General features: G+C 36.9%; 1 protein-coding gene across 4 annotated transcripts in view; it reads left to right on the plus strand.

Annotated features, from left to right (window-relative positions):
- Positions 1 to 27,997, plus strand: part of UACA (uveal autoantigen with coiled-coil domains and ankyrin repeats) — an 89,922-nt gene that overhangs the window by 54,109 nt on the left and 7,816 nt on the right. For 2 of the 4 annotated variants that reach the window (XM_018053566.1, XM_005685161.3), the window contains exons 3-16: positions 342 to 430; positions 2,117 to 2,181; positions 2,994 to 3,051; positions 9,137 to 9,207; positions 9,310 to 9,416; positions 10,961 to 11,142; positions 12,527 to 12,564; positions 15,385 to 15,453; positions 16,491 to 16,598; positions 17,108 to 17,140; positions 17,654 to 17,752; positions 22,221 to 22,251; positions 23,122 to 23,174; positions 25,153 to 27,891. In XM_018053566.1, the coding sequence (XP_017909055.1) occupies positions 342 to 430; positions 2,117 to 2,181; positions 2,994 to 3,051; positions 9,137 to 9,207; positions 9,310 to 9,416; positions 10,961 to 11,142; positions 12,527 to 12,564; positions 15,385 to 15,453; positions 16,491 to 16,598; positions 17,108 to 17,140; positions 17,654 to 17,752; positions 22,221 to 22,251; positions 23,122 to 23,174; positions 25,153 to 27,891 (3,742 nt within the window). The remainder of the gene's footprint in view (positions 1 to 341; positions 431 to 2,116; positions 2,182 to 2,993; positions 3,052 to 9,136; positions 9,208 to 9,309; positions 9,417 to 10,960; positions 11,143 to 12,526; positions 12,565 to 15,384; positions 15,454 to 16,490; positions 16,599 to 17,107; positions 17,141 to 17,653; positions 17,753 to 22,220; positions 22,252 to 23,121; positions 23,175 to 25,152; positions 27,892 to 27,997) is intronic. The other 2 variants (XM_018053567.1, XM_018053568.1) reach the window with 1 other exon arrangement.

Genomic DNA, 27,997 nt, shown 5'->3' on the forward strand with positions numbered 1-27,997 from the left:
GTATCTTCATTTGTTTTGGCAGTTTCCGTATATTTGAAATTAAGTAAAATAATCTGATAGAAAATTTTCAGTGCATTTAAGGTCTAAACACAGTGCCTGTGTTATTGAAAAGATAAACTATAGGGGTAGTGATATAAATATGGATTAAAATGAGTTTTTCAATAATGTGAAATACGTTTCTTTTTTTCTTGTATTAAAAATGTAAGTGTTTAGTGTAGCCTTTAAAATGCATGTGTGTACGTGTGTGTATATAGGAGTATTGAATATAAGATGGCTGAATGTAACATTAAAGTTGACCTTGGGTAGTTTCCATGGCATAACAAAATTTTCTTTTTGTTTAGCTTTCATGTTGTGGCCTCAAAGGGAAATCTTGAGTGTTTGAATGCCATCCTCATACATGGAGTTGATATTACAACCAGTGACACCGCAGGTATGTTTGCCTCCATAGTACAGAGAAGACAAGTATTGTCCACTGATAATGCTCTCAGTCAGACTTAAATGTGATTTACAGAGAGAAGGCTGTAACTTTGTTTCTAATTAGTTGAGGTATTGTGGGGGAGAGGGCAGTGTAGCAGAAAGCATGACTGAACAGATTAGCAGCTGGAGACCTGAGGTCTAGGGCTTGTCTTGGTAGTGTTATAGGATTCTAAAATCTCAGACTTGGAAGAATCTATAGTGGCCATTTAATCTATACTTATGTGCTATTCATGGCTCAGTGGTAAAGAATCCGCCTGCAATGCCAGGAGCCGTAGGAGATGTGGATCCGATTCCTGGGTCGGGAAGATCCCCTGGAGGAGGGCATGGCAGCTCCCTCCAGTTTTCTTGCCTGGACGAGTCTGTGGACAGAGGAGCCTGGTGGGGCTGCGGTCCATGGGGTCACAAAGAGTCTGAAGCGACTGACTGAAGCGACTTAGCCCACTACTCAGCGACTTAGTGTACTATTCAGTATATACATTTGTGCTGTCCTGAGGTCATTTGGCCTTTGGTTAGACTTGTTGGGGAACTAATTGCCTCATAACAGCATCACCAATAGTGGTCATAACAAGAATAGATGATGCTTTTTTTAACATGATAATAGATGACACTATTCTGCTAAGCACTTTACATGTACTAACTCATTTTATCCTCACATCCAGCCAGTGAGTCTGCAACGCACTGAGTTGTTAAGTGATGTGCCAGGGTCCTTCCGTGTATGAGTCACAGTCAGAGTCTGTGTTCTTAACTGTCAGGCCTCATGAGGAGACCTGGTCTGTTTGGCTAGCTATATTTATAAAAAATTATTTCTTCTAGACCGGCCTCCTGCTTAAACTTAGTCATACCTATGTCTGTCTTTTAAAATACTATAGCATAAATTTGTTTGCATATCACAGGGTAGATTTTAAGTGTTTGAATATAGCTATCACTTTTCTTTAGTGAATGTTTTAATTTTCCATTTGCATAGACAATCACTGGAACTTATACTTTGTTACTCAGTGAAATATGGGAGTTGACCTAGAGCAGAGAGTTTCCTTAACAACTTTAATGTTCTATCCTGTGACTTCATGTGTGGACAAATAAATGCATTACTGTTAACAGCATTCTGTTTGGAAATGGAAGGCAAGGAGGGAGAGAAAGAGAGATATCACAGATGAGTTAGTGAGGTAAATCTTTACCTAAAGGTATATCAAATTCTTAATTGAAGATCACACTTTATTTACTTGCCACCTTTAAATGAACAAAAAACTGTTTATTACACACACACACATACACACACACATATACACACACATGTGTGTGTTTTCCATTGATGCAGAATATTCATTTTTAGAAATTTTGGACTAACTGTACCTTTTCAGAACTCATAAAACTTTATATGTGTATCGTGCTGATTCCAACTCCGACATATGTCTTTCTTGTTTTTGTCTGTGTTCTTTCTGCTTTGGATGTTTTGCCTAGTGACCAATCTGAGTGATTTTTGCCCTCCTTCCTTCAGTGCAAATAAAGCTCAAACTTAAAGCATGCCTATAAATGAAGTCGTCTGTCAACTGATTGTGGAAAAATCAGTCACGTTTTTAAGGGGAATTCACATGCGAAGAAAATAACCCTTATCATATATTTAAAATTATCTCTTTTCTAGGAAGGAATGCTCTTCACCTGGCTGCAAAATATGGGCACGCACTGTGTCTACAAAAACTTCTACAGGTAGTAAAAGTGGTTAATACTTTGAATTTATTACTTTGACTGCAAATAGTAGATGTATTTTCAATGCATTTTTGAGACTTGAGATCAAAGAAAATAGTAGGCTAGCTTTGACTGTTAGCTTATGTAATAGTTTTTCCATCGTTTGTGAAAGAATGTGAACAATAAAGAGCAAAAACTCTGAGGGAAGTGAATTGCATAACTCAGTGTATTAAAAATAAACAACAAAGACCTGACCTTCCTGTTGACATTAGCTAGAGATTGGAATTTTCTGTGGTCTGGTATATGACTTGAGATGAAGTGGCACAGTGTAGAATCTATATGTTTCTATGTAAACACCAACAAGTCAGACTGTATAATAGCGTCATTAGTTAAGCTTGTAATCAGGCAACCACAAAGTTCTATGAGCTAGTGGGCTAGATTAAGTTTTTAGTTGAAGAGTCTAGTCACACGTTTCCTTGAACATGTTTGCTACTGAGTTTCACAGCAGAGCTCATTTGTTTTCTTGTGATTCAATTGTTCAAGTTTTAACCGTTACAGAAAAAAAACCCCAAAACCAAAACAATAGCCGTTTCTATATTCAATGCTATTGTAATGTACCATATGTTTTCCTGTTTGCTGGAACACTGTTAAATTTATAGTATAATGTTATTGTATTTGTCACATGTCAAAATATTTATGACTTGTCTAGTACTCTTTAGAGTTTTTGATAAATGCAGTATTTTTAAGATGAAATAACAGCTGTTCATTTGAATCACTATATTTAATTTGAAAATAAAACTTCCTTACATGACTAAATTTCTGTGTTTTAACAGTACAATTGTCCCACTGAACATGTAGACCTGCAGGGAAGAACCGCACTTCATGATGCAGGTAAGCAAAGGTTTTAGTTGGACATAAATTTGTGTTAAATCTTTGTTCAGTTGGACATAAAATCTTTGTTAAATGGCTGGGCATTTAAATTGACTCCAGAGTTTAACATACATATGTTTTTGTAATCCATGGAGAAACAGAATGTTATGAATTTTTTATGTACTCAAGTTTGAAATTGGGTAGATTGTACAGCTTAAAAAGATTTCATTCAGACCGTATTTACGGGCCAAGATGCTAGATACTGAGAGTCCAAAGATGAATAAACCATAACCTTGTTCTCAAGGAGCTGTAAATACCGTGTGCATGCTTGGGGACTGGTAGGAGACATGGAAGAAGGAAGACATTTCTCTTTCTTAAAAACTGCATTCGCCTCGTTAACATGCCTGTACCTCATTTTCCTCATCTGCTGAATGAAGTTAATACTACTACTGCCTTGTGTGTTTAGTCGCTCAGTCCTGTCTGACCCTTTGTGACCCCATGGACTGTGGCTCACCAGGCTCCTCTGTCCATGGGGATTCTCCAGGCAAGAACACTGGAGTGGGTTACCAAGCCCTCCTCCAGGGGATCTTCCCGACCCAGGGATGGAACCCAGGTCTCCCGCATTGCAGGCGGATTCTTTACTGTCTGAGCCCCCAGGGAAGCCCAGTAGTGGCTATAACTGAATCATGAATAGTGCCTGGCATGTAGTAACTTCTCAATTAGTGGTGGTGGTGCTTGTTTTGGTTTAGAGGTATCAGTGCTGAATTTGATATCATTGTAATGTGCTCTATTTTAAAAGAGATTTATATTAGTAATTTCAAGGATTTTATTAATATCAAAGTTTATCTGCATTATTCTTTAGGTGTCTTAAAGGAAATGATTAGAAAAAGTTAAATATTTAAGGAGTTTTGGAATGTAAGATAGTTTGACCCCTGGCTGGACTCTTCTAAGACTGAAATTCCTAGTTAACTAGAAGTTCAAAGAAAAGGAAAATAAAAGGACCACACTGTTTCCTTTCATGTATATGGAATAGTGTGGTAGTTAGAGTGGTCCCTTGAAAAATGTATTATACTTCAAATTTCCTTCAAACTTTCATAACTTGATTTTCTTCCTTAAAAAAAATGTACTTTTATGATAGTTTAATCTCTTACACAGTGCATTTTTAAAAATTTTGGAAGAGAGTACTATTATTTGCAAAGCATTTTTACATACATTATCATTTGAGCCTCACAATGACCCCTGTGAGTTTCTGTAGTTTTTAATTTTTATGATAATTTTGTATATTTTGTATATTGCTACTTGTATAAAAATAAGTAATTAAAAAAACATAAGCCTAGATTCATATGTAATATACTTATCAAGCTTGTGTAGTTACGGAATCACCAAACAGATTTATTTAAATTTGACACCATAAAAAAAATACAATTCAGTTCTGTAGCACTAATTTATTGCACTTGATAGAAATATTAAAATGATTTTGCTGCTTAATGAAGTATGAATTTGTGTCATGTGGTATTTTTCTTCTCCTACCACCTTTTCATAGTTATTTTTTAATCCATCCAACCTTAATAATAAATCATGTTTTTAAAATCATTTAAAAATTTTTATTATGGAAAATTTCAAACATAATGTTTAACTATCATATTAAAATACCTTATACTGTTCATCCAATTTAGACAGTTGTGATCATGTGGCCAATCTTGATTCATTTATACCACCACCCATTATTCTACTCTCCTGGCATATTTTAAATCAAATCCCAAACATCATATAATTCTATCCATAAACAATTCAGTTTTTATCTCTGAAAGATAATGATTCTATTTTGTAACCTAAATGTAGTATCATTATCACAGTGTGTTTGAAAATTGTTTCAATATCATCTATTCAGTGTTCAGCTTTCCCCAGTCATTTTTACTTTTTTAAATACCTGAGGTATAATTATTATACAGGAATTTAGATAATTATATAATATAATAATGTATTACATATTATTAATGATATGATACTGTACAATTTAAAATATATTAAGAGGACAGAATATTTTGATAAATATTCTCACCAAAAAAAAAACAAACCCCAAAACACATACAAACAAAACGACACAAGGAAATTTGTGGAAGTGATCCATATGTTTAGTATCTTGATTGTGGTGATGGTATTACAAGTGTGCTTTAGTCCAAACTCATCAAAATGTGTACATTAAGTGTGTATAATTTTTTGTATATTATAGATTTTATTATCCTTGTCTATAAAACTGGTACAACTTAACCAATTGAAATCTAAATATTTATTCATTAGGTATATTGATGAAGTTAGAATGAAGACTGAGTTGATGTAATAAAAGAACTTCGGTACCAGCTGCTTATTAAAAAAGTGTTGAGTGGTATATATGTCTTGAGGTCATTCATGCACTGAATTTTTTCCATCTTGTTGCTCCACTTTCCTCTGGTATCTTTCTCAGCTACGTCATTGCAACTGGGTTGTAGTCATATCCATGTTCCCGCTAGCAGCAAAGGGAAGGAGAACTGGGGGAGCAAACGCCCGTGATCTAAGGCCCAAATTTGGAAGTGGTAAATAGCCCTTTATTCATAATCCATCAACAAGAGAAAAGTCAGTTGGTGGCCTGCAAAGGAGGCCCAGAAATGTAATCTCCAGATAACTAGTCACGGCCCAGCTGCTCCACTGCAGAAGAAGGGGAGAACAGATTGGTACCAATCGCCACAGTCCAGCCTTCTGGCCTTCCAAGTATTCCCTCAGCCACTACTTCCCACACATAGAACCTTTGCCCCCTCCCCAGGGAGAGGATACATAATCAGTCCAGTTGCTGAGGCCACCTCAAAGTCGGGCTTCTGGGTGCTGTGCTCTTGTTTGGCTCTGAAATGGCTCTTGATGGTCCAACAATTTGTAAACTCAAAGAAAAGAAATCTACTCTTCATAATATATAGTGATGAAACAAGAACAGGATAAATAAAGTCTCTGTTTCAGAAAAGGGAGAACTAGGAAATACGCAGCAATCACTGATCAGTAGCAGGCATCAAATGCTGCTGAGCAAAACTTGCAGAGGCTTTCAGCTGAGGTCTTGGAGTAATTTCTTGGTTAACTGTTCCATGTGCCCCCCCTGGTTCTGTTTCCTGTGAGAAATCCCTTGTCATTGTCATCTGTGGGCCCTAGCGCTGCCATCTCGGAGGTTCTTACTTGTCTGTTATCCTCTAAGACACAGATAATTGGATGCTGAAAGGTATGCCTTCTATATAGGCAGCTTAAGTGCAGGAAGAGTTATTGGTTTAGCTGCCTGGGCTTTCAGATTTGGGGATAGTATATTCATTCCCTCAAAACCTTGGTAGGTTTCTCGCTTGTTTGTTGCCAGCCACTTTCATATACCAGAAACCATTTATTTTCTGGACATAAAAATTTTAACCCTCCTTTATTTCTTGTCTTTATTTCTAGAGTCATAATTCTCTACCTCATTTTATTTTTTTGGCTAAAATTTAGAAAATTTATTTATTTATAAAATGTTCCATATAGTATAGAACATTAGGTTAATTTACAAGGTTTTAAAAAATTGTAATTGGAGTATAGTTGATTTACAGTGCACAAGTGTACAGCGAAGTGAATCAGTTATGCATATTGCCACTTTTTTTTTCTTCAGACTTTTTTCCCATATAGCCCACTACAGAGTATGAAGTAGAGTTCCCTGTGCTATAGAGTAGGTTCTTATGAGTTATCTGTTTTGTATAGAGTGGTGTGTGTATGTTAATTCCAATCTCAGTTTATCCCTCTCCTCCATCCCCTGGTAACCGTAAGTTTGTCCTCTATGTCTGTGACTCTACTTCTGTTTTGAAAATACGTTCATTTGTTCTCTGCTTCATTTTAATACTGATATCTCAAAGTCATCTGAAATAATAGTGTTGTATTAGGAATCCCACTCCAGTACTCTTGCCTGGAAAATCCCATGGGCGGAGGAGCCTGGTAGGCTGCAGTCCATGGGGTCGCTAAGAGTTGGACACGACTGAGCGACTTCACTTTCGCTTCTCGCTTTCATGCATTGGAGAAGGAAATGGCAACCCACTCCAGTATTCTAGCCTGGAGAATCCCAGGGACGGGGGAGCCTGGTGGGCTGCCGTCTATGGGGTCACACAGAGTCGGACATGACTGAAGCGACTTAGCAGCAGCATTAGGAATATAGTATTCTCAATTCGATCTTTATTCCAGGACTGGACCTTTTTTTTCCCCCTTTCTTTATTTTCCTTATTGCACAGTCTTTGAGAAAAGTTGTGACCAGCAATAATTTTAGATCTTGGTGTTTGGTATAGAGAAATAATTGGCTTCCTGTACCTGTGAGGTCCCAAATACGTAGGCACTCTGTTTCCAACAGTGTGCATAACTAATTCTTGCTTAACCTCATCACTTTCTTAAAATACCTTACTAAAAGCAGTAAGCAGCTGTCAATATGTACTAAAATTTTGGCTCTTTTCTGTTGCTTTGCCTAGAAAGATTCCATAGTCACATGGTGTACCTTTTAAATTAGAACACATGATGAATCTAGCAAATGTTTTGCTACAGCATGAGAAAAATCAGGAGGTTCCTAGCCTGCAATGCATTTTACTGACTACCTAGTATCCATCCAGTAAACCGGTGCCATGTAATTTAGTTTTCTGTTTAGTTATTAGCAGCACCTGACTCCCAATAGCAATTTTTGTCTTGATTAGGGATAAGATTCTACCGCTGTGACAAAATAACATTGGCTTTAAAAATAAATGCAGTTTCTTTCATGCCACAGCCCTGATGATAAGATTGGCTTATTCCTCTGCTCCATATGGTCCTGCGGGGACCCAGATTACTTCCATTTTGCAGTTCTGCCATTGCCTGGGGGTGTTGTCCTCTTCTTTAAGGCTGAAGCTGACAACAGGTATCTGTTTTCCTGCTAACAGGAAAGAGAAAGATTATGGAGGAATGTATAACCACATTTTGTAGCCCTAGCCTCAGAGGGTAGCACACATCCCTCCAGTCAGACTCAACTGGCATGATCTAGCTTATGTAGTCTTGCCTGCATGCAAAGGAGACTGGGGCCTGTGGGCTAGGTGAACCACCCTGTGACTGGCACAGGTATTACCACGGAAGAACGGTGAGCAGCCAACATTCTCCATCACAGCACCTTTAATGCTGACTTTACTTATGCAATATGGTATAGCTCTCAAATGTTTTATCCATTACATTTGTTCATTATTATTTGGACCTGAATGGTGGTTCATTTCATAATTCTGGAATTAATGTATTTGATTTCAGTTTTATCTTTTTTAAAAGGTTGATGGTATATTTTATATAAAAGATTGCTGGATTAAAGACATCAGAAATGAAAAATTTACTTGATTTTTTTAAATGTATGTTTGGTTTTACTTTATTGAATTTTACAGAAAAAAAAAGAACATTGACTTAGTTGTTTTTATACAGATAATCTAGTATCAACTCATAAAAATTTATAAAAACTCATGGGAAGTATGAACACATTTTATGAATTTGACCATTTTTTCCTGATACAAAAATGAACTCTAGTGTCAATCAGAGAAGAAGCATGATGTGACTAATATAATTTTTAGCAAAATGACCCTGCTTTTTGCATAATTAAGGTCAGACTTTGCAGTTTCTGCTTTGAAAAGGGCATGTGAACTGTATGAGTCATACTTTATTAACTGCAGCTCTTCTATTTAAAAAAGAAAGGATATGATTCTTTAAAAAAAAAAAATCTCAGCTAATGCTTCAAGGGTCCAGTCAGGTATAGCCATATTTTAAAATATACTCTGAATAGAAAATTAAGTTAGATTTTCATTGTCAGTGTTTACCCTTAGAACAGCAGTATATTCTTATCTTCTATAAGAATGACAGTATTCCTTGGTTCTAATAAATTATACAAAACTTACAAAATGATCTTGTTGGATCCATTTTCAGATAGAAAAATTGATACTGATAGTGCTAAACTGAGAGTGGAGGATGTAAAGCTTGGGATTTTAGGGACTGAAGAATTTAGGCCTTATATGGGTCTTGTAAAACACCACGTGTCAGCAGCAGATGTTCCCCATTTATCATTTTCCTTTGTTCCTCACAGCTATGGCAGACTGTCCTTCTAGCATACAGCTGCTCTGCGACCATGGGGCCTCGGTGAATGCCAAAGATGTAGTAAGTCACTTTATGTTTATTGTCATTTCAACTCATGGGTTCTAACTTTCACATTTTGGGAGATCTGTTGTCTTAATGCTGTCTTATTTTTTTGTTCCTTAGGATGGGCGGACACCGCTTGTTCTGGCTACTCAGATGTGTAGGCCAACAATATGTCAACTGCTGATAGATAGAGGGGCGGATATTAATTCCAGAGACAAACAAAACAGGTAATTCTTTTATTAAGGTTCCCTAGACACGATCTGGATGCCCAGTGATCCTGAAGCTCTGCTGTTGTGACCTGGCCTTTCCACTCCCTGTGGTTCTCCCTTCCTTGGAATTAGCATTCACTACTAATTTTTCTTCAGAATTGGCTGAAGAAGAGGGGAGGGGGGAAATAGGGGATGATGAGAGGGTGAACTCAAAAAATATGCAGTGACTGTGGCCTGTGTTTGAGTCAAAGAATTGAAGAAAGAGGAATTATATCTTGGTTATTTTTAACTTTTAAAATAACCTTTAGTGAAATGGGCTCAAATAAGGAAGAAGAATAAAAAGGTACATCTACAATCTACTTCTTCATTAGTGAATCTTTTGAGAGTAAAGGAGTTCTCGGCTGTCCTGGAGATGGACGTGTTTCAGTGTAGGTTCTTTCAAGGTGTGTTTTCTCCTTTCTACCTGGGCACAATGCCACCTCTATCTCTGAAACTGAGTTCATTTCTGTACCCCAGCACAGATTCCATTCATTTACTTCTGCATCTGTATTTGATGTTGTTTTAATTGATGTGCACTAACAATTTCTGTCTGTATTTCTCCCTGTCTTAGTTTCTGGGTTTAGTGTATCATGCTACTTGCTATATTGTAATTCTGATGTTTATAGTCACAGAGTTTCTGATAACAAAGTATCCAAAATATGCCCATTTCTCCAGGGGAAGCATTATAATAATTTATGACAAGTTTCTGAGATTTTTGTAGATGATTACTAGTAAAATTGTTGGTTTCCTTTCAGTTAATCTTATTCTCTTAAACATGTATTCTATTGTTTGTAGTTCACTGGAAGTAGATAAGTATAATAGTCTTTGGATGTCAGATTTTATAGCTCTGATCATTTTTACTGTTCAGGCATCCCAAAGGAGGAAATTCTTAAGCAGTTAAATCATTAGTGTGATTTTGAAGAAAGTGACTTTTTTATACTACTTTGTTTTTATGATACTATAATCTGGCTCCAAGCATGATTAATAAAATTTGATATAAGAATAAATTTTAGATCAGAGAGGCGTGATCTGGCTGAACCATGTATATAATGTCTTATTTAATAGATCTTATGTTTTTCCAAGTATGTTTGTCTCTTTTTCATTGCTGTGTTGTGCTTAGTCATGTCCGACTCTATGTGACCTGATGGACTGTAGCCCGCCAAGCTCCTCTGTTCATGGAATTCTCCAGGCAAGAACATTGGAGTGGGCAGCCATTCCCTTCACAGGGGATCAGGAAGATCCCCAGGGATTGAACCTGGGTCTGCTGCATTGCAGGAGGATTCTTTACCATCTGAGCCACTGTAAACTAGGGGAAGCCCTGCAAACTAAGACACAAGCACATGTTTTTATAAATGCAATGGAGTTAAAATAGAAAATAAAAATATGAAGTCAAATCTGTGTGTGTAACAATATAGCTTTTTAAAGTCATATCTGTTCTTTAAGAACGGGGCCTCTGAAAGAGATTTCTGAAATATTTTTTGGATCCTTCTTATGGTCTTTTATTCTTCCGTCTTCGCTTGTAGGACTGCTCTCATGCTAGGATGCGAGTACGGTTGCAAAGATGCAGTAGAAGTCTTAATCAAAAACGGCGCTGACGTAACCTTGCTGGATGCCCTTGGCCATGATAGTTCTTACTATGCAAGAATTGGTGACAATCTGGACATTCTAACCTTATTGAAGACGGCAGCGGAAAATTCCAACAAAGGTACCAGCAGTTTTCTGTCATTAGAAAAGTGCTAGTTAATAAAGCGTGCTAATAAAGAACAGCTTTTTAAGATTTACATGGTAGAGCTACAGTATTGTAAGGGGCAAAACACTCCTTACTTTCAGCAGTACTGTTTCATCTCCCTCTCTGCCCCAGCTGTGCGGGTTCACATAGTCACTCATTTTGGGGCAGTGTGTGTTACCTTTACTGTCTAGCTCATCCAGTCAACCCTACTCTACTGTGGAGTAATTTAAGAACTGAACAGAAAGACCCAAATAACGGGCTATACTATACATATTTTTTGATGAGGGGTGAGGGATTTCAGGTCTTATACTTAAAAAGTCTTAAAGAATCATTGTTTAAACGTGTATATAAAATATTCAATCAAGATTTATTGAATACTTGTGTCAAGTACATGTCTGTGCTTATTAAAGAGAAATTGGAAAGGACAGAAAAGCACAGCAAGTAAAATTAGTCACTCATTCTGCCACTTCCCTGATGGCTCAGATGGTAAAGCGTCTGCCTACAATACGGGAGACCCGGGTTCAATCCCTGGGTTGGGAAGATCTCCTGGAGAAGGAAGTGGCAACCCACTCCAGTATTCTTGCCTGGAAAATCCCATGGATGGAGGAGTCTGGTAGGCTACAGTCCATGGGGTCGCAAAGAGTCAGACACGACTGAGCGACTTCACTTTCTGCCACTGAGGAGCCTCTACTAACATTTTGAGCAATATTCTTCCAGTCTATTCACTATGCATAAAATTGAAGTCACCTGTAGTCAGCTATAGATTACTTTTTTGTAATATAGTTTGAAAACTTTTCCCTCATAAGTATTTTTTCTACAGTATGATTTTTATTGATGTATACAATTCAATCTGTTTACATTTAATTTGGTTAAATAATTTTCTATAGGTGTTATTTAAGTTGTTTACAATTTTTACTAATGTAAATAAGCATTTAGTGACTGTCATTATGTGTAAATGTTTTAGCATGTTTTTATTATACCCTTAGAATCACTTCCTAGAAATTGAGTCAGGTGGTTTCAGGTTATGCACATTTCTTTAAGCTTTTGATATATATCAACAAGTTGCCTTCTCATTTAGGAGTGCTTTCAGTTTTGCATTTTTCACCTCCCTTCCCTCCCTAGCATAGAATATTATCTACATGGATGTTATCATAGGAAAAAAATACTTTACCAATTAGATAGGCAAAAATGATGTTTCACTGTTGTTTTAACTGTAAGGCAGTAAGCTATAAACAAACTTAGAAATTTATTTCTTTAATATTGACTTAATTATATAATTAGGGAATGGAAATCTACCTGAGTTAACCTTCTGTCTCACTGTTCCTCTTTCTCCTCTCTTTCCCTCTCTTTAAATCTTCAGGGAGAGAACTTTGGAAGAAAGGACCATCTTTACAACAGGTTAAAAATTATGTATATTGTACAATTTAAGTAAAGTGCTTGGCAAACCTGGTTAATAGTTATATTTAACTGTTTTGAGTTTAAATTCATGTTGTTCTCTCTTCTCAGTTAATCATGCCCATGTAGAACCTAGGTCATGAGATCCTGAGGCTTTATACGGATACTGTCGCTCAGCTTGAGACAGTGGGTCTTAATTACAGTGAATGTATCCAGTGGGCAATAAGCAACCTCCTGATCGCTGGTCTTGAACATCTAGCCCTTTCAAGTGTAAAATGTTGCACCTTGTTGAGATTCTTTGATGATGAATATTAGTCTGGCAGACCGTAGACAGTTTTCTATTCTCATTTAGTAACAGAACCAAATATATCCTGATGTGGGAAAATTCTTCCAGTGCAATAAGAAGTGAAGAAAACAACTCAAAGAAGATTATATATGTGATTTCAATGCCACTGTTAACATTTTGATTTTCTTTTTTGCTGTGTGTATTTAATGAGGACTTGACTTTAAAAGGGGCTCCATTTGTGGCTCAGCTGATAAAGAATCCTCCAGCAATGTGGGAAACCTGGGTTTGACCCCTGGGTTGGGAAGATCCCCTGGAGAAGGGAAAGGCTACCCACTCCATTATTCTGGCCTGGAGAATTCCATGGACTGTATAGTCCATGGGGTCGCAAAGAGTTGGACACAACTGAGCAACTTTCACACTGACTTTTAAAACAACACAGTACATGAAGTAATTCATCCCTTGCACTAACTTTATTATCAAATCAGTACTTAACCCTGGTTTTGTGTCTCAGTAGATGTCTAATTATTTCCCCTGATCTCTTTGAGTTAAAACGAGTGGGGTTGCTTTACGCACTCTAACCATCTTGCCCAAAGCTAGTGTAGGCAACTCTCCTCTTCTGCTGGCTGTTCCCTTCCAGGCTTTCAGCTTTTCTCTAGTGAGAAGGACCTGAACACTTCCAAACCCTGAAGAGAAAGTAATCAGGTACCTTCTCAGCCATCCTGTCATCATTCTGCATCATTTCTCTAGCCCACACCTGAATCTGAAAGCTATATGAAAGCATGCTGCCCTTTCAGTCCATCAGAATTAAGTAATATGTCCATGCATGGGTCATGTCTGCTGTCACTTTTTTCCCATCTGGAGCACCTGTCTCCTTAGATAACCTAAGTTGGGGTAGAGGGAAATAAAATGTATACTCTTATAACTGTACCAGTCATCTCACCCAGATTCATAGAAAAATGATTCTGAAATATACAGGTATTTAAAAGAAAGAATTCTTGAATATTAATATGGGAATGGTATCTTAATGAATGTTATCTAAATGAATTCATGGAATTAATATTCTACTAAGAACAATGAAACATTTCAGTTACTTATTAAATATATTTTATAATAGCTGTTATAAATAAGATTTGTTTCCAAACTAAAGGACATGTAATCCTTGTTATCAAGAAGCCTATAGTTTAAAAATAAGATGTATTCAGTTACTGACTTTATGCCCATTACTGTTCTAAGTGCTGGGGATATCAGTGTTCAAAGTCCCTGCTCTCATGGAGCTCCCAGCCTAGTGAGAGAGATGAATAATAAACAAATAGGTATTTAGTATCCTAGGAGATGCTTTGAAGACCAGCAGAACAGGATGAGGGGAGGCAGAGACAGAGGGCAGGAAGCTATTTTAGATGGTGTGGTCAGGAAGTAACATTCCAGCAGAGGTCTGAAGGAAGTGAAGAGGGAGCCAGGGGCTCTGTGGGTGAAGCCTCAAGGGCAGAGGGAATGGCAAGTACCAAGCCTCTGATGAGGGAACGTGTCTAACACGTCCAAGGGGCAGTAGAGGGACAGAGGGACAGGAACCAGGGACCAGAAGAAGGAGAGGGCAGGACATGGTATGATGAGACTGGTCAGATTCCACATGAGAACGGACCTTTGGTAGAAGCAATGAAGCTAGAAATGTAGTTTGGGCCAAATTGTGGATACGAAGTATCATCTTAGTGGGAACTTTTTTTCCCTCTAATTCCAAATCTAAGTTGATTTGAATGATAGTTTAAACACTTGAGTAAACAAAACTCAACAAATAATGCAAACCATAATTACCTTAGAGAATTAACGTATTTACCTTTTTATTTGTTTTTTTTTTTAGCTCTCAAATTATTGTGTAGATTTACAGATCAATTTGGGCAAAAAAAAAGGTTATTTTCTCTCTTGTTTAATGATTGTGTTGTGTTTTTATTAAAGCAAATCTCTAAGCTGGAATAAAGTTTCAAAGCAGTAAGTGTACAGAAACGGATCGTGTACCAGCCAGGTCGTTTAGAAGTCTTCCATGTAGCTTTCGTCAGCGCATTGTCTGTCTCTTTCTTATCACACCCTCTGATATTTTATTCCATCAGTACTCAAAGAAACAATCTCCATATTTTCTTTCAATGTTAATATAACGCTCCCTTTTCTTTTTAAACACCAATTCCCTTGTTTTGGCAATAGTAGCTGGTGCTTTTTAGTATAACTTGAGTTTTGCCTCTAGTATAAATTCTTCTTTTTAAAATTTTGTGACTTCGGTGAAAATAGTTAATAATAGAGATTTTAAAATTCTGTTATTTTTTAACATTTAAAAATAGACTATATTTGATTCCTTTAAAACCTATATTGTTAAGTATCTTTTCCATTTGGAGTTTTAAGTGGAAACACTGCCACCTTGTGTTTTGTACAGGAAAACTAAAACTTCGATAAGCTGAAAGTCACTAATTGGGGATATTTCCTATTGAGGAAAATGTACTTTTCTTTAGTCTCACACTGGGTAACCTGTGTTTTCATATGTTTTGCCAAAGCGAAATTTGTCTCAGATGCTAGATGAAGTAAATACGAAGTCAAATCAGAGGGAGCATCAAAATATTCAGGTAAAAAGAAAAACATTGGTATCTTCCTTTGCAGAGAATTCCAATGTTGTTTGTAGTGAGGTTTGGGACAAGAAAGGAAGCAAAAATGGGAAGTGGTGTGGATAAGTAAGGGCAGGAAGAGAAGCTTGTTATGTTTTGTGATTCTGTTTTTTGCATAATTCCTTCTAAAAGAATTGACTTTTGATATGAATGTTTTTGTCAGTATTATCTTACGGAAAGTATTGTTTTAATATACATTAGGAAGTAAATAACTTTATATAACTTTTTGTTGATTTAAATATGTCTGTTTTAGGCCATAAATCATACATTTGTATTTCAGAAAATTAATTATAGTGACAAAATGATTATCACTGTGAATAAAACAAAATCTGAACGTTTTCTTAAATTTTAAAATTTTTACTAAAAAAATTTTTTGTTATCCACACAGTAATTTTACCTTTTATGTTCATTAAAGTATTCAAAAAATAATTATTATTTGGGTTGCACTGGAAGATGAGCCATACTTGAATGGTTTACTTTGTGACAAATACCATTAAAATACAAGCTGAATAGCCATTTCTGTACAATGAAACATAAGCAATTTGGGAGGATTTTATAGTTTACTAAGTAGTGTTAAGAAAGTGAACTATAGCCTTAAATGTTTTATCAGAGCCCTGAAGTGATGGTTAGGTTAACAAAGTGTAAGAATATTCTTCACTTTTTTAAACTCATTAATTTGAGAGGTGTTTGGCAAAAGTTAAAATGACATGTTCTTCTGCTCTTTTCTATTTCTAGATGATGCTTTTATTATTTATTAGAATCATGATTTGCTATCTTATATATAGTTGTGTTTATTAGTTATCATAGTACTGTAATTTTCTACATTATTTCTCATGTATAGATTTTGTTATTTAAATGTCATTGAAATTATTGTATCTTTATACTTAAAGCTGTTTGTATATGTATATATTTATGATAGTGAGCTGCTTTTAGAAATTTCTTCCATAAGAGTTGCTCCTTTAAAGTTGGTCTAGCACCTGTTATCTTTACTGTTGAAGGATCTGGAGATTGAAAATGAAGATCTGAAAGAGAGATTGAGAAAAATTCAGCAAGAACAGAGAATATTATTGGATAAAGTCAATGGTTTACAGCTACAGCTGAATGAGGTAAATAATTTGCACGATACCAAAAACATCCAGAACTATTTTACTGTGAGTCATCATCACTGTCAATAACAGTAACGATCTGGCAAGTCATGGTGCCAGATGCTAAAGGAGGTAAAATCAGGTCATTGCCCTCGAGGAAGGTTATATCTTATTAAGACCTTTATGTGAAACTTAATGTCAAATCTAAGAACAGAGAACACTGTTGGTCTACGGTGGTAACACTGGAGTTGTGGGATTGGAGAGGAAGGAATGGACAGAAGTGAGGAGGAGCAAGTAAGAGTTGTAAGGAATTGATGGGTTGTCAGAAGAGTGTAAAGTGCTTGTGAACAAGGTCAGTGAGATGAATGAAGGACAGTGGAGAGCACAGAAGTGGTGGCACGGGCATTTTCTTCTCACATCCTTGACCCCACGCTCAGCGACATGCACGTCTTTTTAAAAGATATTTGCCAAGTTCATGCTTCTTAAACTTTCAAGAGTGAAAATATATTTCTTCTTCTTTTTAAATTTAGGAAGTAATGGTGGCTGATGATCTGGAAAGTGAGGTAGGATGATTAAGTTTTACTTTAAAGCTATAAAATATTACGTAAATTGAAAAGAATATTGCAGTAGAAGTTTTAAGTCCTAAATTGAGATGGAGACAGAATTTCTTTTTTGGTTAATTGTTCAAAGGGAAAAACAAAACCTATATGTGACTGGAAACTTAGGTTTTGAGAATAGTGGCATGGGTTATTGTAGGCATTGTTGTTACTCCTCTGAATGTCTCATTTTCCGTGAGACTTGTCATGAAAAGATATAAAATTCTAAGCATTATGAATAAAATGTCTGAAAATAATATGACTTAAAACAAACCACAGAAATTTGAATTTTTCATAATGTTGTTTATATGTTTTGTATATTATTAGTATGTTAGTCTGAAGTTTGACTAACAGTCAAAAAATCTACCAGGTTAGAGAATTCATTAACAATAGTCCTCAAAGTAATTTTAATGCACGTTTTCTGTAGTACATTTTATGCACAGTATGATTCTGTGCGGTATTTATTCCTTTTCATTTCAGAAAGAAAAGCTGAAGTCCCTTTTGGCAGCCAAAGAAAAGCAACATGAAGAAAGCCTAAGAACTATCGAGGCCCTGAAAAGTAGATTTAAGTATTTTGAGGTACAGAAAGCTTAAGTAAAGTATTTTGTGCAACTTACAATGGAAGTGGTAAAGGGCTTGAAGTCAGACATGAATTTGAATTATCACTCTCTCTTTTATCACTCAGGTGATTCATTTAAAGTCTCTGAGCTTTTTGCTGCTTTGACAAAATTGGGGTGATTGTTCCTTTGCCCACAGAGTTGTCATAAAGGTTAAATGAAATAATTGAAATTGACTAAACCAACATTTAGTTCAGTTTTAGTTTCTCTTCCCCAATCTTGCTCTTTGTCCATTTTTACCATTTCAAGACATCATACTTTTAGCTGTAAAATTACAATGATTCTGATGGCGTTAATAAAAAGCATCATTTAAATGAATAGTGGTAATTCCAGGATTATCTCAGAAAGAGCCTTGTGCATATACAAACTTGTTTGGTGAGGGTAGTGTGTTAATAAGACTCAGATCATATACTTATCTTTAGTTGACTCAGTTAGCTCTTGGTTTTTCCAAGACTATGTTTTTCTAAAAACTTTTAATCAAAATACACTATACATTAAAAGTATATGTTAAAATGGATAAGTTGAAGGATTTTCACAAATTTGTCAGAAATCAAACCTCCCAGATCAGGAAATAGCACATCACCTTTATCCAGAAGCCTCATCATGCCCCCTTCACCAAGGGTTACCACTCTCTAGACCTGCAACTGTATAGATGTGTTTTTCAAGGCCATAATACATATTTTTATAAATGTTGTTCAGCACTGGGGTCGCTGAAGAGAGTAGCTGATTTGATGTGAGTCTTTTATCCTTATTGTGAGATGTAACTCCAAAATACATAACAGAAGTCAATTTTTTCTTTGTAAATAAAAAAAAGAACGGGTGCTGCTATGAAGAAGAATATAAAGACAGGGATGAAACTCGCAGATGTAATGTTGCATGAAAGAAGTCAGACGCAAAGAGCACATGCTGCACAATCCCTTTCTTATGAAGTGCAGAGCCAGACACAGCTCGTCCGTGCAGAGACAAGGCTCCTCTGTGCCGATACGGCAGTCTTAGCACCCAACCAGCCTTTCAAACCCTTCTTTGTACACGTATGTGTGTGTCCTCAGTCTCTAAGTCGGGTCCCACTCTGACTCCCATGGACTGCGACCCACCAGGCTTCCCTGTTCATGGGGTGTTCCAGGCAAGAACACTGGAGTGAGGTACCCTTTCCACCTACAGGGGATCTTTCCAACCCAGGGGTTAAACCCATGTGTCCTGTGTCTCTAGCATTGACTGGAGGATTCTCTACCACTGAGCCACCTGGGAAGCCCCTTCTTTGTACACAACTTTTGTTATATACATGAATTCATCAGATGGAATCTTATTATACATCCTGTTTTATAAGTTTTTGCATTCAGTTTAATGGGGACATTTTCCCCAATCAAATGAATTTTTATGCTAGAAATGATTTTTAACCATTCAAGAGAAAATTATAAGGTCCACTTTATTTGTGACCCAGTGTTTATGAAAGTGAAAGTGAAGTTGCTTAGTCATGTCCGACTCTTTGTGACCCCATGGACTGTAGCCTACCACACTCCTCCGTCCATAGGATTTTCCAGGCAAGAGTACTGGAGTGGGTTTCCATTGCCTTCTCCAGAGGATCTTTTAACCCAGGGATCGAACCTGGGTCTCCCGCATTGTAGGCAGATGCTTTACCATCTGAGCCACCAAGCGGTTATTAAAAACTAAGGAATCATAATTTATAATATGGAATATCCACTGCTATCTCATCTCACTTGAAAGTCTTCATAAATTGCCACAAGCATTGCTATATTATGTGTAATACTTAGTTTAGTTCAGTTGCTCAGCCATGTCCGACTTTTGTGACCCCACGAACCGCAGCACACCAGGCCTCCCTGTCCATCACCAACTCCCAGAGTTTACCCAAACTCATGTCCATTGAGTCGGTGATGCCATCCAACCATCTCATCCCCTGTCATCCCCTTCTCCTCCAGCCTTCAATCTTTCCCAGCATCAGGGTCTTTTGCAATGAGTCAACTCTTCGCATCAGGTGGCCAAAGGATTGGAGTTTCAGCTTCAACATCAGTCCTTCCAATGAACACTCAGGACTGATTTCCTTTAGGATGGACTGTTTGGATCTCCTTGCAGTCCAAGGGACTCTCAAGAGTCTTCTCCAACACCACAGTTCAAAAGCATCAATTCTTTGGCGCTCAGCTTTCTTTATAGTCCAACTCTCTCATCCATATATGACTACTGGAAAAACCATAGCTTTGACTAGATGGACCTTTGTTGACAAAGTAATGTCTCTGCTTTTTAATATGCTGTCTAGGTTGGTCATAGCTTTTCTTCCAAGGAGCAAACGTCTTTTAATGTCATGGCTGCAGTCACCATCTGCAGTGGTTTTGGAGCCCCCCAAAAAATAAAGTCTGCCACTGTTTCCATTGTTTCCCCATCTATTTGCCATGAAGTGATGGGACCAGATGCCATGATCTTAGTTTTCTGAATGTTGAGCTTTAAATCAACTTTTTCATTCTTCTCTTTCACTTTCATCAGCAGGCTCTTTAGCTCCTCTTCACTTTCTGCCATAAGCTTGGTGTCATCTGCATATCTGAGGTTATTGATATTTCTCTGAACAATCTTGTGCTTCATCCAACCCAGCATTTCTTATGATGTACTCTGCATATAAGTTAAATAAGCAAGGTGACAGTATACAGCCTTGACGTACTCCTTTTCCTATTTGGAACCAGCCTGTTCTTCCATGTCCAGTTCTAACTGTTTCTTCCTGACCTGCGTACAGATTTCTCAAGAGGCAGGTCAGGTGGTCTGGTATGCCCATCTCTTTCACATTTTTCCACACTCTGTTGTGGTCCACACAGTCAAAGGCTTTGGCATAGTCAATAAAGCAGAAATAGATGTTTTTCTGAAACTCTCTTGCTTTTTTGATGATCCAGCGGATGTTGGCAATTTGATCTCTGGTTCCTCTGCCTTTTCTAAAACCAGCTTGAACATCTAGAAGTTCATGGTTCATGTATTGTTGAAGTCTGGCTTAGAGAATTTGGAGCATTACTTTACTAGCGTGTAAGATGAGTGCAATTGTGTGGCACTTAATATGTAGGCATTTTCCTTATTTTTATAGAACAAGTTTGGGAAACACGGATATTTTAGAACAAGGCTAATTTTATGTTGTAACTCGTGCATTTGTTGTCATTTGAGTCATCAAGGCAAAGTAATAAGTCCAAATTAAGTTTTTCAAATTTCTTATGTGCCATGGCCTCCCTTCACCCATGCACATATAAGCCCATTTACTACCTATTGCAGACTCTAGCATGGCACCCCACTCCAGTACTCTTGCCTGGAAAATCCCATGGACAGAGGAGCCTGGTGGGCTGCAGCCCATGGGGTCGCTAAGAGTCGGACACGACTGAGCGACTTCACTTTCACTTTTCACTTTCATGCATTGGAGAAGGAAATGGCAACCCACTCCAGTGTTCTTGCCTGGAGAATCCCAGGGACGGGGGAGCCTGGTGGGCTGCCCTCTATGGGGTCGCACAGAGTCGGACACGACTGAAGCGACTTAGCAGCAGCAGCAACAGCAGCAGCATTAAATTTTACTTAGAACAGAGAGCTTACCTAAGTATACATTCTTTTCCCATACCCTTGGGACAATAAGTATTAGTGGGACATTAGTTTAGTTATTGAGGTGTGGGCCATTTTTATCATGGTCACTTATCAGAATTTAACACACAGCCATTAATATGAATATAGACAAATATAGAAACATGATGTACATCTGCATATCTTTACTCTTGACAGTATAGTATTTTAATTTCTGTTAGGTTCTTTGTACTTGGTTTACTTGGGATAGGGAGCAATCCAAGTATACTAACTCTTTAAAGAGTAACTTTAAGTAACCTCAAGTAACTTTAAGAGTATCTAAAATTTCTATTATTCTCTTTTTCCTAACTGATGCGTTGGTGGATTTATTATTACCTATATGCAACTCTTTGCCTCAGTTTTATTTCCTGCTCTTTGTCTCTGTTACCTTCAAAGGTAATTGGTGTTTTATAAATCTGAAATAAAGGGTTAGGCTAATGTTTTATAGTTGATGAGGTAAGGTTTCTGCTCCCCAACCGTGATATAGTAAATTGATTTCTTGGTGCGAATGTGGCATTTCCTTCATTTTGAGGAATGTTCAGAGTTGTTTCAGTTCATTTGGAGCTTGCTTTTCTTTTGAACAGTCAACGTTTTTCCTTGAAATACTTATCTGCTTTTCTTAAAATGCTTAGTGAAGTAGTTTATTCCCAACTCATCTCGCTAATTGTGCTTTCCCTTTTTCTGAATTTGAGTAGAATCATACCCAGGAGAGACAAGGAATGTTGAAAATGTGGTTTTATGACTGGATCATTTAGAGCTAAAATAGGTGCAGAACTTAACAAAATTGAAGCAGTATTCATCTAAAATGTTTTAATGTATTCTTCTGATTTCAGAGTGATCATTTAGGATCAGGAAGTCATTTCAGTAAGTATAAAAGTATAGATTATCATTACAGTTCACCCAATTCAAGCAAAAAAGAATGTTTATGCCTCTTTATTTTGTCTGACTATGTATGATACTCCTGCTGCAAAACTTCATCAACTGCTTGTATCTTATACCTCAGCATGGCACAGGGAAGAGGTTAAAATGACTCCTATATTCTCTTAGTAGAAAATCTGGTAATCACTAAGGCTCTGATTTTCCTTAGGACCTAAATTTTTAAATTGTGTATTGTACAAATTACCAAATTTGCCTATTGATTATTAAGACATTTCACCTGTGATATTTGGGACTTGCTCTTTATTGCAAGAGATGTAAACATAGTTTTCTGATTTGGAAAAATCTTTGGATATAGCCTCATGCAGGTAAGCATTTTAAAATTATTTAGATGTTCCATAAATACTTATTATTTTAAGACTTTACATAATTAATCTTCACTGTGTTTATTCTCCAATTTTAAAGTTTCTCTATAAAATCTAATTTTTTGCTTCCTATTGAATATTAAATTATTCCTTAGCTAAGTATAGTTGTAATATTTATCCTATAAATTGCAAATGATACCATTTTTATTTTGACTATAATATACATATTTTATAATAATCATTTAACTTATTTACTCTAACAGTTTTACGTAATTCTAAAAGCTAATTTCGTATTTACTCAAAAGAATATACATAACTTTCCTATGTATATAGAAAAATAAGTAAAAATATGGCCATTTTAGAACAGGAAAATTTTATTTTGTAACTTATGCTTCTTTTTTATTTGAATAATAAAGGAGATAATAACACCAAATTAATGCTTAGCCTTCTTTGGTATGGATATTTAAGATATCCTTTATTTGGATTTATTTAGGGAAAGAGGATATGCTTCTTAAACAAGGTCAAATGTACATGACAGACTCACAGGTAATGTTTTGTTTTAAAAAATATTTATAAAAATATTTGTGCCTTTTTAAAAAGAGGAAAGCAGCATTGTTTATTTATCATCTATATATACATTGAATTAAGTTTTCACTATCAATGAAAAATTGGTCTTGTAGTCTTGAGTTTAATAAAAGCAGATACGCTGTGTTTAGTGCCCTCTAGAGTATTTTTGGTGACAGTGACTTAAAAGATTTGAATTACAGTTTCATTGTCTTTGATAGTAGGCCTCTATTCTTTAACAGCAGTTGGCCAACTCTTTGTATTTGCCCATTTACAGGGGAGACAGGTATGAATAATTCAAAAGGCATTCGTTTTGACTTTGAGAGGTATTGTTCCTTGAATTCAAATGTGTATTCTATATTTGGGAAATTTAACTCAATATAAAGCTTCCAAGAGGGAGTGTTGTCTGATTCTATTACTTAACTGCTCTTCACTTTTAGTTTCCAGTGGATATAAGGTTTGCCTTCCTAGTACCCTCTATGAATTGCAGAACTGATAAATATTTGGGCTTTTAAAGGTTTTATATATATACCTTCATCATCTGTGGGCAGAGTGAATTAGCCTTTATGATGTCTAGGGTCACTCTTAAGTTGGAAACTTCTAAGATTCGAAGTTGAGAGAATGGATGTCAATTAACTGAATAATATTTAAGAAGATAAGATAAATATTTGATTATAGTAAAATAAGTGTGGAAATCATGAAGCTGTAAGTAATTTGTTGGTAAATTATAGTAGTCTTAGTCTAAATATGATTGGTAAGTAGAAAGCAGACTGAGGCTGAGAAATTATTCCATGTTGTTAATTTTCTTCTTTGGATTTCCTCAGTGACTCAGTAGTAAAGAATCCACCTGCCAACACAGACATAGTATTTGATCCCTGGGTTGGGAAAATCCCCTGGAGGAGGAAATGGCAACCCACTCTAGTATTTTTGCCTGGAGAATCCCATAGACAGAAGAGCCTGGCAGGCCATAGTCCATAGAATTGCAAAGAATCAGACACGCCTGAGCGACTAAGCACAGCATGGGTTTCTTCTTCATCAATGGGAAGGCAGTGTTAATTTAAGTGAACAACAGTAAAACCTGCCTATTAAAATAGTGGGACATACTCATAGCACATGGCTTTTATCAGTACTTTAAAAGAGCCCTTACTGTAATAGGGTGGATAGGGAAAAATATTTCACTTAAATTTAATATTTCATGGTTATATGTTCTGTGTTCTGGTACTTATGAAATATTTCAGTGAGAACTTAAATTATACTTCTTTTTGTCAGCATTTAATAGAAGAAACGAGATGATTCAATTTTGTAGTAAGAGCATATGCTAAATGCTAATCTATCATTCTGTTTGAAAGAAGAAAGCATGTTTATATTTTGTGAATTGATTAATATCATTCTCTTGATTCTTATTCTAGCTAGGTTTATTTTGGTATTATTTTTATAATTTAAACATTACACTGGAATTAGCATTGAGGGAACTCAGAAGTCAATATATGTTATTAGATAATAATATATCATTCTATAAAGTTATTTGCAGATTTAAAATTGCAAAACCCTTGTTTTTAGTCAAAGGCTCTGATGACTTTCTTCAGAATTTGAAGTTCTAAGCACATCATGTGCTGTAAAACATAGAAATAGTAAATGTATTTTGATCAGTTGACATTCATCGGTAGATATTATGGAAAGAGAAAGAGAAAAAAGTCCCCAGAGGCCACAACTGTTTCCTTCTTTGGTCTGCCAGAAATACATGTAAAGTGAACAGGCTTTCAAAATGTCACTGCATCAAGGAAATCATACCTAGAACTGTTTTTCTTACCTCAAAAATCAGTACTACTATATTTTTCTAATATATTAGCCTGGAAACCCTTTGGCTACTGATGATGTGGCAACTTTAAAGTTTGGTAAATAAGTGTCTTCTTTAGGCTTTTGGGATTGATATTTTATTGTGTTACTATTATTTTTGCAGTGTACTTCCACAGGCATGCCAGTCCATATGCAAAGCCGATCTATGTTAAGACCACTGGAGCTAGCCTTACCTAATCAAGCCTCCTATTCGGAAAACGAAATTTTAAAGAAAGAATTAGAAGCAATGAGAACTTTCTGTGATTCAGCAAAACAAGACAGACTCAAACTCCAAAATGAACTGGCTCACAAGGTGGCGGAGTGCAAAGCCTTAGCATTGGAATGTGAAAGGGTGAAAGAGGATTCAGATGAGCAGATAAAGCAACTAGAAGATGCCCTGAAAGACGTGCAGAAGAGAATGTATGAGTCAGAAGGTAAAGTGAAACAAATGCAGACACATTTTCTTGCCTTGAAAGAGCACCTGACTAGTGACGCAGCTGCTGGGAACCACAGGCTGACGGAGGAGCTGAGGGATCAGCTGCAAGACATGAAAGTGAAATACGAAGGTGCGTCCGCGGAAGTGGGGAAGTTGAGAAACCAAATCAAACAAAACGAAAGGTTAGTTGAAGAGTTTAAGAGAGACGAGGGCAAGCTGATGGAAGAGAAGAAGCGACTGCAGAAGGAGCTGAGCATGTGTGAACTGGAGCGAGAGAAGAGAGGAAGGAAGCTCACTGAGATGGAAGGCCAGCTAAAGGACTTGTCAGCCAAGCTGGCCCTTTCTATTCCAGCAGAGAAATTTGAAAACATGAAGAGCTTGTTATCAAATGAAGTAAACGAGAAGGCAAAGAAATTAATAGATGTGGAAAGAGAATATGAAAGATCGCTTAATGAAACTAGACCATTAAAGAGAGAACTTGAGAATCTGAAGGCCAAACTAGCTCAGCACGTCAAACCAGAGGAACATGAGCAGCTCAAGAGCAGATTAGAGCAGAAGTCAGGAGAACTTGGGAAGAGGATCACTGAGTTAACATCGAAAAATCAGACGTTACAAAAGGAAATCGAAAAGGTCTGCCTGGATAACAAGCTCCTTACACAACAAGTACATAACTTAACAACTGAAATGAAAAATCATTACGTCCCTTTAAAAGCAAGTGAAGAAATGAAAAAGTCGCATGATGTAATTGTTGATGATTTGAATAAAAAGCTTTCAGATGTGACGCACAAATATACAGAAAAGAAGTTGGAAATGGAGAAGTTGCTTATGGAAAATGCCAGTTTAAGTAAGAATGTCAGCCGCCTGGAAACTGTGTTCATACCTCCTGAGAGACACGAGAAAGAGATGATGGCTCTCAAATCCAATATCACTGAACTTAAGAAGCAGCTGTCTGAACTTAATAAAAAATGTAGTGAAGACCAAGAGAAAATACTTTCACTCATGTCTGAAAACAGTGATTTGAAAAAGACCATGAGTCATCAGTATGTGCCAGTGAAAACCCATGAAGAGATTAAAACTGCCCTGAGTAGCACACTGGATAAAACCAATAGAGAATTAGTAGATGTGAAGAAGAAGTGTGAAGGTGTAAATCAAGAATTTGTGAAAATAAAAGATGAGAATGAAATATTAAAAAGAAATCTGGAGAACACTCAGAACCAAGTGAAAGCTGAGTACATCAGCCTAAGAGAGCATGAAGAAAAGGTGAGCGGCCTAAGGAAGAGCATGAAGACGGTCCAGGACAACAGCGCTGAAATACTGGCTAACTACAAACAAAGCCAGGAGGAGATTGTAACCCTGCATGCCGAGATCGCAGCCCAGAAAAGAGAGCTGGACACGATACAGGAATGCATCAAGCTAAAATATGCCCCGATCGTCAGCCTAGAAGAGTGTGAGAGAAAATTTAAAGCCACCGAGAAAGAACTAAAAGAACAGTTATCCCAGCAGACACAGAAGTATCATACCAGTGAAGAAGAGGCCAAGAAGTTCAAGCAAGAGAATGACAAGTTAAAGAAGGAGGTCCTCACTCTTCAGAAGGATCTAAAGGATAAGAATGTTCTCGTTGAGAATTCTCATGAAACAGAAAGAGCATTAAGCAGAAAAACAGAAGAGCTGAACAGACAGTTAAAAGACCTGTTGCAGAAATACACAGAGGCAAAGAAGGAGAAAGAGAAGCTCGTGGAGGAAAATGCCAAGCAGACTTCTGAGATCCTTGCAGCACAAACTCTTTTGCAGAAGCAGCATGTTCCACTGGAGCAGGTTGAGTCCCTGAAAAAATCTCTTAGTGGTACAATCGAGACACTCAAAGAAGAGCTGAAGACTAAGCAGAGATGTTTTGAGAAAGAGCAGCAGACAGTGACCCAGTTGCGGCAGATGCTGGAGAATCAGAAGAACTCCTCTGTGCCCCTGGCTGAGCATTTACAGGTTAAGGAAGCATTTGAGAAAGAAGTTGGAATCATAAAAGCTAGCTTGAGAGAAAAGGAAGAAGAAAGCCAAAACAAAACCGAAGAGGTCTCCAAACTCCAGTCTGAGATTCAGAATACCAAACAAGCGTTAAAAAAATTAGAGACTAGGGAGGTGGTTGATTTGTCGAAATACAAAGCAACGAAAAGCGATTTGGAGACACAGATTTCCAACTTAAACGAAAAACTGGCCAATCTGAATAGGAAGTACGAGGAAGTATGTGAGGAGGTTTTGCATGCCAAAAAGAAGGAACTGTCGGCTAAAGATGAGAAGGAATTGCTCCATTTCAGCATTGAGCAAGAAATCAAAGATCAGCAGGAACGATGCGACAGGTCCTTAACAACCATCACGGAGCTACAGAGAAGAATACAGGAGTCCGCCAAACAGATAGAAGCAAAAGACAATAAGGTAATAATGATGCTTTAGGGAAGCATGGCCTGGTGCTGGCAACCCCAGGGCAGAACTGCCAGGGTACAATAGGACTCTTTAGTGTAGCGCTCCACAAGACAGGTTT

This window comes from Capra hircus, chromosome 10 (genome assembly GCF_001704415.2).
Source record: "Capra hircus breed San Clemente chromosome 10, ASM170441v1, whole genome shotgun sequence".
Lineage (NCBI taxonomy): Eukaryota > Metazoa > Chordata > Mammalia > Artiodactyla > Bovidae > Capra > Capra hircus.